At 37.4% G+C, this 13,435-nt stretch overlaps 1 protein-coding gene across 1 annotated transcript in view; it reads right to left on the reverse strand.

Moving 5' to 3' along the window:
• Nucleotides 1-4,883: 4,883 nt before the first annotated feature.
• PHACTR2 (phosphatase and actin regulator 2) overlaps nt 4,884-13,435 on the reverse strand; it is a 270,335-nt gene continuing 261,783 nt past the window's right edge. The window contains exon 12 of the mRNA XM_060115252.1: nt 4,884-4,964. Coding sequence (XP_059971235.1) covers nt 4,884-4,964 — 81 coding nt within the window. The remainder of the gene's footprint in view (nt 4,965-13,435) is intronic.

Raw genomic sequence — 13,435 nt, forward strand, 5'->3', positions numbered from 1 at the left:
AGATCTTACCACTCAGCTGTAACCATTTTAAAGTTTAGTTTTTACGTAAATTTTTTTCAAACAATTTACATGTCTTTATAATTTAGAGAATTATTTTAAACTGTAGAAATCCCATTTACTATGGAAAGGGAAGTGGGTTTTCTTTGCCATGGTGATCTGTTTCCAGAATGCAATGACCCCATTTAATAGTACAGTGCCCTTCAAATGGTCTTCTGGGTTTTGAACAGTAGGCTGGGTGGGCAGCTGCTGAGGGGGAGAAAAAAACAGTATGTGTCTGGACAGGCAGCAAGTGTTCTAAAGAACAGAGGTTAAAGCCTGGTACCTTGCAGGCCAAAGGATGAATTCTTATGGGGACCACTTATCCTCATGTTTCTCACATGACCCCAGAATGCATTCCAATTCCAAGAGCCATCTGGAGAAACTGAGGGAATTAGATGAAAGAGTGGATCACTACAATCCCTCTTCAGGTCAAACATGCAGAGAACGTACTCCAGGATGGAGTTTTCAGAGGTGTCTTCTCGGTACAGGAAGAGCAGGAGTACCACAGTATTACTGCCAGCACACTCCTCATGAAAAGCCACCATGATGGACTCCTCAATTACAGAAAGAGGACTTCGGAAATGGATCCTTCATTTTTTTCTCTTAATTTTTTTTTCTTGACTAGGTAATAAATTCTTATGTTTCAAAAATTCAAAAGGTTCATAAGGGTGAATAGTGAAGTCTCCCCCACCATGCCTGCCCCAGTCATCTGATTTCCCTCCCAGAGGCAACCAAGGTTACCAGCTTTTTGTGACTCTCTACAGAGATACAGAAGCAAAGGAAGCTGTGTAGAGGAACGCATCCTCCCAGTGTCGACTGATACATCACTGTGTGGGAGATCACCACTGGATGAAGGGGTGCCTGGCCAGAAGAAGCAGGGCTGTCTCAACCCTTTTATGAACCACTCTAAATCACAGGCAGTTAATAGGTTTAGATTTTGAAGGGAAGGCTTACTTGATATAAGGAGATAACATCTGGCACTAATGAGAAAGGCTAATAAGTGAGCTGCTCTCTATCTGGGTTGCATTTAAATGGCCAGGTCATGATCCATGGCATGTTTATTCCTTCCAAGCGTGGCTGAGAATAAGGGCACCACCATCTCCTACATGAGCAATTTTCTAAATGTAAAACATTGTCATATGTTTGTATTATTTTGATAAGACTCAGCAGTATTTACCAAACCTTTCACCTTTTAAAAGAAATACCAAAAACAACTTAAAAAATCATAAGTATTATTTTTATATCTCAGAGCCTAACTATTTCTCTACTGGAATACAATTCTAATGATGTAATATACACTGATGGAAAAATCACAGGAGACATTTGCTTTACTGCCAAGTTTTAAAGAATACTTAAGCAAGGAATATTTGTCTTAGTGATATGAATATTTAATTTTTCCTTATCCAGAAATTTAATTTTCTAAAAAATTGAACTATAATTGACTTTTAATATTATATTTGTTTCAGATATACAACATAGTGATTCAGTATGTTTATACATTATGAAGTGATCACCATGATAAGGCTGTTACCATCTGTCACCATACAAAGTTATTATAATATTATTGACTATATTCCCCATGCTGTACATTACACTCTCATGACTTATTTATTTTATAACTGGAAATTTGTACCTCTTAATCCCCTTCACCTAATTCACCCCTTCCCCCACCAGTGTCTTTAAAAGACATTTTAAAGAGTGTTAACCAGTACATTTTTGGGAAAACTTTTAAAGCTTACCTTTGTATCAGCTGTTAAAAAAAAAAAAAAGCCTATGATTTTCTCTTGAAATGCAGTCATCCCTGTTTGCATCTATTAATATTTGCTTAAACAATGAAGATAACAATCGACTATTTTACGGCACACACAAACACTCCAAATTTCTACAGATGAATAAATACAGAAAAATAGCCAATAGAATTTTAAAGGTGAAAAAGACTCCAACAGATTTAAAAATATACTACAAATCTATTCTAATTAAACTGTGTGACACAGTGCCAGGACAGACAACAGCTCATTAGAGCCCAATACAGAATCTGGAAATTGATCCTTAATGGTCTTCTTTTAATAAGAAGAATTTCACATAAAGGGGGAAACAAATGGCATAGGGACAATTGATAATTGATTTAGAACAAAGAAACTCAACAACAACAACAAAAATAGAACACAGTAAAGTTAGTTTACTCCCTTGAATCATACGTACAAATAAATGCCCGATGAATGAAAGATTTAACTACTAAAAAAAAGCACATATAAAAATCAAAGATAAGTTTTATAAGCTTGGCCATCCTCCATAAGACACAAAATAATGAACTAAAACATAACAATATAGACAAATTTGAATATGCAAAAATTTAAACAAAAGACCATAAAAAGAATTAAAACATTAACTACAGATTGGGGGAAAGTATTGTGACACATGTAACAAAGGGCCAATATCCACAATATTTAAGGAAGTTTTACTAATCCATATGAAAAAGACAAACAACTCCAAAGAGAACTGGTCGAAGCACATCAAATTAGAAAAAAAATCAATAAAAATATGTAAAATGCCTAACCTTATAGAAATCAATGAAATAGGATATTATTGTTCATTCTTTAGAACCCCCACCACCCCAAAATGCTGATGAAGGTGAGTAGACCAGTCATGTTCATAAACTGGAGGTCGCAATGAAAACTGTGTCCTTTGGAAAGACAAGAGAATAGTAATCTCTCAAAATGTTAAAAAATATATATTTAGTGGATATAGCAAATACTCGATACTACAGAAATATTGGCATGTATGCAAAAGAGTGTATTTACAAAGAAAGTCAAGGTAGCATTGTTTAAATAATGGAAAACTGAAATTTTCATAAACATCCATCAATAGAATAATTGTTCAACAACTTACAGCATACTGTATTATCTATGAAATGCCATAGAGTCATTCAAATGAATGAAATATATGCTAACATGGACAGATTTTCTAGATGCTGTTTTTGTGTATAACTGAGAGGGGTACATAAATGCATATAAGTACGTACACATATATCACATATATATACCTGTTTGTGAATGTACAGAAAACTGTCTACAAAGATCTACACCAAACTTTTACCAGTGGTTCCTGTGAGAATGGGGATGAATTTGGGGAAGGAGTGAAGGAAGTTTTCACTTTTCCTTGATAGATTTTTGTGATGTTTGAATGCTTAATTAGAGTATATTATTTGTGTACATAAGAATACATAGATAAAAAAGAAATGAACTTCATTTCTCCCTACATCCTATTTTTTTTACTTGGTCACAGTGTACAACAGAAGAAGAAGGACCTATTTGAGTATAAATGTTTAATTTTCATAAAATGAGAACCTTCGTATAAGTGCATTTTAAAAATTTGATTATTTTCTATTGTAATTTATTCTTCATACAATGCTATCAAATGAAAATGAGTTAATCAATTATTACAATTCCTAGGAAAACTATACAGATGTAAAACTATCCTAAATGTCAAAAACTGGGTTGGGTGCAGTCACTACATCTCAGGACTCTCAGGGTCAGGACTCAACGACACAAACACGTGGCATCTTCCCAGTTTCCTGGAGGTCCCAGCCAGCTCAATGTCACCATAAATATCCAGCTGCCTTATGATGATCAACTTAACTGGAGAAGTGTGACCACAGTGTCAGATATGAGCATGAACTCTTCCTGACCCCAGAAGTGGAAGGGAGAAAAGGAGAGGACAAATAGGTCTGCTTGATATGGGAAGGTGATGGGTCCAAGAGTAGATTATCATAGGATAAAGCACTCAAATAGAGAAAAAGTCTATATATTCAGGATGTCTAAAAGCCCTACATGCATTTACAAATAAATATGATACAGGAGAAAACAAAACAAATAAGGAAGAACTATCCCTAGGAGAAAGGGGAGTTTCTTCTACATGCCAGACATTATTATAGGACCAATAGCTATGGAGCAAGCAGGCCCCCATAAACCTCAGGGAAGGGATTTGCTATTAAATTATGAAGATACATCATCACTTCCTTTATCGTGGGACACGCTCCCCAGCAGGGAACACCACCACCAACAGGAACCACTGCAGATGCTGTCACACCATGATGTATGGCTGCCCTACTGAGGCTGTTTCTAGTCTTGGGATCAGTATTTGCTTTCCAGAAAGACCTACCATGGTATTCTTCACGTAATCATCTGTCTTGGTATGTTTTTTAACAATTCAAGTTTCAAAGATTTGATTCACATGCAAATTCTTTGAAAAATCTTATATAACACCTGTTACGTATAGCAAAGCACGTAAACCCATGAGAGAAATAAACAGAACACCTGTGAAGTAGGGGGGTCAGACTACATGATCACTCAGGTCGCTTCTGGTTTTAGCAGCTTGTGAAACTGAAGTGTGTTGGGGGGAAAAATGGTAGGAGTATAGTGATCTTCTGTAGCAGCAGTAAAAATCGGATTCCTTTCTAAGCTACGTCTTCTAAAAATTGAGTTTCTACCCTCTCTAAGTTATGTGAGTTCAAAGCAGACACATATGTGCCCACACTGGCTCTCACCAGCATCTGTTCTGGGTATAAAACTTCAACTGAGTCTCTTCAAGAGCAGAATAAATGATGCTGATACTTGTTTTGGGGGCCAGAAAATAAAACTAAGAAAGAAATGAAAACATAGCCCTTTAGAATGATTCACACTTCTTTGAAAGAAAAAAAAAAGACTTAATTTTAGAAATGTTCACTAGATAGTGGGTGTTGTGTTAAACTATATTTTTAAGAAATGTTTAATTGTGATGAAATACATGTAACATAAATTTACCATCTTACTCATTTTTAGTTTGCTCAACTGCATTTTGTTTACCTACCTGGTAAACTGTCGACTCTCTTCATGAACTTCCATTTCTGTACTTTTAAATTCATTTAGTTCTTTCCTTATTGCCGCCTAAATAGAAAAAATAGATAAACTGAAATGTTATTTAGATCACATATTTCCTCAGTATACATAGCATCAATGAAGCAGATATTCTTTGATGAAATGTCTTGGAGAAAGGCATTTCTAATTTCTACTAGGTAAAGGTATGACTAATGAAACGTCAATACTATAGCCAAACAAAAACCAGGACAGATTTCCTTCAGGTGACACTGACAAGGCAGAGATGAAGGAGGCCTTTGCCAAACTCACCCTGGGGCCTGATCTATGAGTCACCCACATCCCCCATCCTCGATGACCACAAGGATAGCACAGGTCATGAGATTTTTTGAGAAACAATATCATTTTCCTATGAAAGTTCTGCACGTCATACCACCCACAGCAACATGGCTTTGATGAGCTACCACAGAGCTACAGAGAAGGCAATTGCTATTTATTCTTTCATATTGAAAGTTTAGACAATTAGAATTAAAAATTTCAGCACAACACTTCAAGCCACTCAAAGAAAATATCAAGTAGAATCCTATTACTCTTACTATTTATTGAACACATAATCCATGTCATGTACATGCTGGGGTTGGAAGAGATGCTATGTCCTTTCAGGTTGAAAAGCTGAGATACTCATCAAAATGTTAACATTAGTTATGTATTAGCAATACTGGCTGGATCATGGATGGTTTTTCGGTTTCAACTATGTGCTTATCTTTATTTCCTAATTTTTCTAGGAAGAAGTTTTTCCTCATGTAAATGAAAAAATACTAATAAAAGCATCCCCATAAACTCTGAGAAATGGACTCTTCAGCTGAAACAGAAGGACATTACAAACCACAGAGAATGGCTTTACAGAGAGATAAGAAAATCTACTTTGTGGTTGGAAAATGATGTATTTTAGAAAAGGGAAAAGACAGAAGAAAGCCTTGAGGCCTCTCTCTGCCTTTCTCCCATCACTAGCTATCACTCTGCAATATACAAGCTTTTCCCCAATGCTGCTTTCAATGTTATGTTTAAATGCTATAGTCGTAGATTATTTGTCTCTCCAAATATATTCCTCAGCCCCGGTAGTTTCTACGAGGAGCCTGAGGCTGGGGACTGTGGCAGTGGTTCTTGCTAATGATTTTTTGGAAGAGGATGAATCAAGTAGAGAAATATTTCTGGGCCCAAGTTCCTGTGATAAGACTATATATCTTGTTTCACAAGTGAGATCAACAGTGAGATACTTTATTTCACTCAATGTAAAAATTGATACCCCGAACCAGTATCTGGCTGATACCCAGCTAAAATAGCAAAAACTCTCTATATTCATCACCAATTAATATCTATCAAAAAGTCTTCCTTAGGGCTTCCCTGGTGGCGCAGTGGTTGAGAGTCCGCCTGCCGATGCAGGGGACACGGGTTCGTGCCCCGATCCCGGAAGATCCCACATGCCGCGGAGCGGCTGGGCCCGCGAGCCATGGCCGCGGAGCCTGTGTGTCCGGAGCCTGTGCTCCGCAACGGGAGAGGCCACAGCAGTGAGAGGCCCGCGTACAGCAAAAAAAAAAAAAAAAAGTCTTCCTTAATCAACCCAAGTGTCCATTGACAGATGAATGGATAAAAAAGATGTGGTGCATATATATAATGGAATATTACTCAGCCATAAAAAAGAATGAAGTCTTGCCATTTGCAACAACATGGATGGACCTAGAGGGTATTATGTTAAATAAACTAACTCAGACAGAGAAAGACAAATACCATATGATTTCATTTATATGTAGAATCTAAAAAACAAAACAAATGAACAAACATAACAAAACAGAAACAGACTTACAGATACAGAGAACAAACTGGTGGTCGCCGGGGTGGGAGGGGTGTAGCAGAGGGATGAGTAAAATAGGTGAGAGAGATTAAGAGGTACGAACTTCCAGTTACAAAATAAATAAGTCATACGAATGTGATGTATAGCACAGGGGATACAGTCAGTAATACTGTAGTGACTTCGCATGGTGCTAGATAGGCCTTCTTACTTCAAGTCCCATGCTCTTTCCAATAAAATGAGCTTCAGGGCCTAAGTCATCCAGATAATTGTCTCAGATCTCCATGTTGTGTGTGCTAGCTTGTAATTAGAAATGATGAGTCAGTTATAGGCAATGAATGTGATGTGAAATTACAAGGGCTGGTTGTTTGAATATATGTATCAGGTAGATGTGACTATAGGCAGTTAAAGAAATGCAATACTCATTTTAAAAATTCACTGAAGACCGCAGTTTTATTCCAAGAGTTATTTCCTCTTCCTATTTATTTATTTATTTATTTATTTATTTATTTATTTGGCCTCACCGCGCAGCATGCGGGAACTTAGTTCCCTGACCAGGCATCGAAACTGCGCCCCCTGCAGTTGGAAGTGTGGAGTCTTAACCACTGGACCACCAGGGAAGTCCCCTTCTTAGTATTTTTAAAGAGAAGGTTTCCTGAGAGAGTTTTGAGAGGAAAAAAGTAATTAAATACCCTTTATGTTAGGGAAATACATGTACAATAATCTTAACTCTCTTCTATACAAACGAGACCAGAGTTGAAGTCTAATAACTCTTCACATAAGTGTAAAGGGGACTGATATTTTTTTGAAAGATAATGGGATAGAAAGAGGTAGGCTGATGTAGTGGGATGGAAGTCTGAATGGTGCTGAGTTGGGTCAACAATGGGGAGTCATTCGGCCAAGACTAGGTGTTTCTAAGACTGAAAGAAAACAAGTCCACAAGAGACAGTATGGCACCAAATATGTAGTGTTGTTTGGTAGCATGAGAATTACAGAAAGGAAAAAGGAAACAAAAATGACGGGAACTAAGTTTAAGATGGACTCGTGATGACTGGTGATGGAAGGTCTGCTTATCACTCCCAGTCAGCTCAGGGGTCAGCCTGGCCAGAAGCAAGAGGTGATTTGTTGAATATATGGACTTGCTGCCTTCTCAAATCACCTAAGCTATGAGGATTAACTAGAACTCCCATCGTTTTGATGTCTTTGCTTATTTCTTTGATAAAAATCTGATGTTTAACATGGAGGGGATTTCTTGACCATCAAGCTTGACCATCTTCTTGACCATCAACCATCAAGCTCAACGCCATGGTTAGATAAGTGTACTCCCTGCTGCCTGGGCAACCATGAATAAGCCAAAGAACATCTCTGTATGGAATTAAAATCTCAGTCTTCCCTAGGACCTATTTAGACAGTGCATTCCTGGGAGGGTGGTATGTTCTATTCATCTTTATATCCCCAGTATCTAAGACAATATTTAATATATTAAAAGGGTTTTAATAAATGACTACTGAGTAACTTGGACAAACCCATGTATCATCTGAAAAATTCCAGATTCTCTTTCATTGGATAAATTTAGACTAGACTGTAAACTGAGGCTTCAATGAGTAATGAAAATGTCACCAATGGGGAACAAAGCTTAGATTATCAAGCCTGACCATGAAAGTAATACTGGTAAGAGCTATCATTTATTGAGGAGCTGGAATTCTGTAGATAATCTACTAAATTCTCAGGATAGATATAATTAGCTCTATTTTACTAGTGAGGAAACCCAAGTTAAATGACTTGGCCAAGGTCAAACATCTACCAAGTGGCCAAGGAGGAATCAAACCCAGAAGTGCCCTGCTCCACAGCCTGCCCTCTCCTCTCTACATGGAGCTTCCATGGCTTACCCCAGGAAGATGGCAACTGCTGTGGGCGCTTTGGTCTTCAAGGCAAGTTGATGGCCTTCTCTGGCTCTACTTGTCACCTTAGGGCTCATCCTCCAGCACAGATATCTATATCTATATAGGCCATGTATATCTTATAGAGGCCACAGATATCTTACTCTATGTGTATCTGTTTCTAGTGCTCTATCCAAGCACAGATATTCTAAAATTAAAAAGTTTATGTTAAAGGTGATTTAAGCTCAATCAAGTTCACAATTAAGAATGCATTTTCCCCACTACTTCTCTTTCCCATTTTGGGCAGTTTAACAAGACTACCAGGTCTATGAGATTCCCCAGAATACTCAGCACAGTGTTTTCTTTTTTTTTTTTTTATGAACTCTATACATCTATTTTTCTAGTTGCAGATTATATGTATACTAAGTGGAATTTTCAGTCTATTACTTTATCCAAATATTTTCTACCTCTTGCCATTTTCTATCATTGAGACATACATAGATGCACTTTTATTTTATCACTTATTAGATTTAAAATCTTTATTGCATGACATAATTTTATTAATCCCACATAGCTTTCTAAAAGCATTATTCTCTTTATTGCAAACAATCTAGTCAGAGATTCTCTTTCTCATAGATACACATATGAGGAAAATATATGTGTATATATTTCAAGGGTATCATACATGGCAATTTCTATGTCTTCATCTCCCATTTTCTTGCTCACATGCCTGGAGACAGTCATTTATAAACATGTTTTTTTTTTTTTTTTTTTTTTTTACACAAAGGTTTTGTTTAGTATCGTGAAAAATAGCCAACAGTGGAGAACAGCTTCCATATTATTAATTAATACCGTAGGGATCACTAAACTCTCATATATGCAGTGAGTTCAGTGTTTTGTTTTGTTTTTTTTTGCTTTATAACAAATTTAATCAGTTATACATATACATATGTTCCCATATCCCCCCCCTTTTGCGTCTCCCTCCCACCCTCCCTATCCCACCCCTCCAGGCGGTCACAAAGCACCGAGCTGATCTCCCTGTGCTATGCGGCTGCTTCCCACTAGCTATCTACCTTACGTTTGGTAGTGTATATATGTCCAACACCAGAACAGTGTTTTCATAGAATGGGCATTGATTGGTTATTGACTAATTGGCTACTGACCCCTTTTCTTTACATTTGAAGTTCAAAAAAACTTTAAATGCAAAGTGGTATCTTAGTGGGGCTAAGAAAATAGTACTAAGAAAAGAGAGAGAAGGATGGCTCCTTTAGGCTGGCAGGAAGTTCAGTGTTTATTTTGAGAGCAGAGGTAGAAATATTTACTTTCAATAGTTTTTTTTCTTTAAATGGGATATATAGTTCAAAAGTTAAAAAGTAAAATTCTTTTTTAATATAAAGGTAAATTATAGGCTTTCATACTGATTAACTTACTGGAAAAAATATATTATTATAAATCTTATCATCATATATTATGAATATTTTAAAGTAAAAAGCAACAGAAATCCAGAAATGCTTGTTACGATAATAATGATTAGCATGGGTTTTCATTCTAATATAAAATATATACTAAGACTATTGATAGTTTTAGTATCTCTGGGCTATAACATTACATTATACAAATTTTTTAACATCTAGAGAAAACAGATGATTTTTTTCAGTGTTAGGTTGAAAACAGTATTTTTAGAAATTCTTACAAATACCATGCATTGATGTGCACTGTAATTATTATTTCCTCTTGTAGTTTTGAATATTCTGATTTTTGCCAATAAACACAAGTCACTTGTGTATATACGAAGTACTATACATTAAAAGCATTTTACATTGTTGTCTTTTCTCTATTTCCTATCTTTTAAAAGTATACAACATTTTTTTCTTTCTAAAAGAAATTATTCTTATTTTTCTTCAAGGAGAAAAAACCTACAATACAAATCCGGTTCTAAAAATGCAGTCCTTTAGACCTTCAAAGGTCTCAGGGTTAATGGGAGAGACAATGCCAAAGGGAGACAATGAGACTCAGACGTGAGCAGGGAGGGCCTCTGGCTGTGCTCTGGGGCTCAGGGTTCCATCTGCAGGGGAGATGTGAAAGTCATGTGCCTTCAAATTACTCGTGAAGAGACATTAATCCTGTAGAGGAAAACTCGACCAAGTACATCTCCCCTGCAGCCTAGAAGTCCAGCACAAAAATCTATTTTTGTTTCAACACAAAATTAAAAAGAAAAATCCTCTCTGTTATAGCTAGAGGTGGACAAACTTTACCTTCCACCAACAGACAAGAGTTAGGAAGGACTATTTCTAGAGTATGGAAAATGTAGTTTCCATATGAGGGTGGTTAATCATTTAGACTCTCACTGCTTGTATACTTTGCATTGCTCTGATTTTAATCATTTACCGGCCACGCCCTACCTGCCTTTCTGAAATTCAACATTTGAGTAACGTGATAACTGGGAATGGTGGATATGGCAGACTGCATTTTCCAAAGATGGCAGCAATCATAACTCCAGCTCACATTTCTTCTGCAATATGACCTTGCCACCACTCCCCCACTGAAAGGCAGAGCTAATTCCCCTTCCCTTGAATCTGAGCTGACCTTATGACTTGCCGGGAACTAACAGAATGTGGTGGAAGCGAGGCTGCGTGCCTTCTAAAGCTGGGTCAGATAAGGCCATGCAACTTTTACCTGGTTCTCTCGGGGCACTTGCTCTGGGACAAGCCAGCCGCCATGTAAGAAGCTTGACAATTCTGAGGCCACCATGCTGAAGAGGCCATATGTCGGTGCTTTGGTGGACAGCCCTGGCTGAGCCCAGCTGCTAAAAAGCCTAGCCTCTGAGCCATCCTCACCAAGACACCAGATATGTAAACAAGCCACCTCGGACCCTCCAGAGTAGCCCATTTGTCAGCTGAATAACACTGAGTGACCTGAGTCACTCTTGCCTAAGGGCAAGAAATCTCATGAAGTAGTTAACAGGCAATTCTTGGTAACATATAAACTTGCTGTTTCCTACAGGGAACGTGGTACTGACTGATGCTAAGCTTGCCCCACGACTTGAGTATCACAGTCTTCTTCATGCCCTCATGGCTGCCCTCGATCTGAGGGATTTCACCTGCGTGGGGGAAGCCTCCTTCTTTAGGGCACATTCCTCAGCCTGTGTTCTCCATCCCAACCTCAAGGGTTTCCTCCTTGCCTTTTCTGCATAATCCTTGACCTGCTGCATCACTGATTATGCCCTACTCTAGCACTTACTAACTTTTTCTCCTATATAGGCAAACTTTCCCTTTCTTTTGGCATAAAAGATTGCTCAGGTATTTCCCATAAATTAAAAAATCACTCCCTTGATATTCTTATTTTTCAATTCTACTCACTCAAGCGTTCAGCCTCCACAATCATTTTCCCTCAAGTGACTACCTTATCATACCTCTTCTTCACAGCAAGACTCTTGAGGTTGTGTTTTATTCTCATGGTCCCCACCACAGTCAGTCAGCTAAAATGCCTCCTTTCACTATGTTACTAACCACTTGTGAGCTGACACTCCCCTTTCTAGGCTGCCGGGCTACATCTTCTCTTTCCCCACCTCACAGACATTTCTTTTCAGTATTTTTCTAATGTCTCTTCGTGTTGGGTTTCTCGGGCTCTGTTCCCAGCCTTCTTCCCTTCTGTTTTCATTCCGCACATTCTTCCTTTGTAATCTTACTCCTTTCTAGTTTTCATTTCTTCTTATGAGCTAATAATTACTGAATCTATATCTCCAATATGAGCTTGACACATAGTAGGTGCTTTACAGAATGAAATCTCCTATTAGAGGGCATCAGCACAGAGTGTAACTAAATACCTAGTTCTAGCTTTAAGACTGGGTGCGGCATGAGATTACTCAATATGGAATTTTGCCTAGAGACAGAAATTAGAAACCATTATTTGGGAGATCAGGAAAATTGTAAAGTGAAGAATTTAAAAACAAACAAATGGTTGGCAAAATTCTTTATGTAACCATGGTACTCATAAAATAATTAGTCTTTCTTCATGATGGAACCCTCTATATATTTCAGTTATCCTGAACTGTCAGCCATGATATAGATTAAGTGTTGGTAAACCATGACCCATAGGCCAGATGTGGCCCATCATATGGTTTATTTTATTTATTTAATTAATTTATTGATTTATGTTTATTGGGGTATAGTTGTTTTACAATGTTGTGTTAGTTTCTACTGTGAAGTAGAGTTCCCTGTGCTATACAGCAGGTTCTCATTAGTTATCTATTTGATACATATTAGTATATATACTATCAATCCCAATCTCCCAATTCATCCCACCACCCCCCCATCTGTTTTTATAAATATAGTTTTATTGGACCACATATACATCCATTCACTTACACATTGTCTATGGCTGCTTTCATGCTACAAAGGCAAAGCTGAGCTACTTCAACAAAGACTGGACGGCCCACAAAGCCTAAAATATTTACTTTCTGGCCATTTATAGAAAAAGTGTGCCAGTCTTGATTAGAGATCAATACCTTTTCCACTGTTAACGTATCCCTTTAAAAGAGTAACTTGTATAAGTTATATTTTCTACGAGTAAGGATAAATCATGGCTGTGGGAAACATGTCCCACCCCAATCCGGGTTTGAACGCAGGCAGGTTATATGGTAACAAAGAACAAGTTTTTTCTGAGACTTAATTGAAAGAAATACGTTGATATTATTAAGTGTATCACCTAAGTGTCTTAAATAATCAAAGGCAGAAAATTATTGGGATATTTGATAATACCTAGTCTCCTAAGATGACTAAGTAAGCAGTAAGTAGATATTGGAGCTTTTAGAA

The sequence above is a fragment of the Mesoplodon densirostris genome, chromosome 12 (genome assembly GCF_025265405.1).
Source record: "Mesoplodon densirostris isolate mMesDen1 chromosome 12, mMesDen1 primary haplotype, whole genome shotgun sequence".
Taxonomy (NCBI): domain Eukaryota; kingdom Metazoa; phylum Chordata; class Mammalia; order Artiodactyla; family Ziphiidae; genus Mesoplodon; species Mesoplodon densirostris.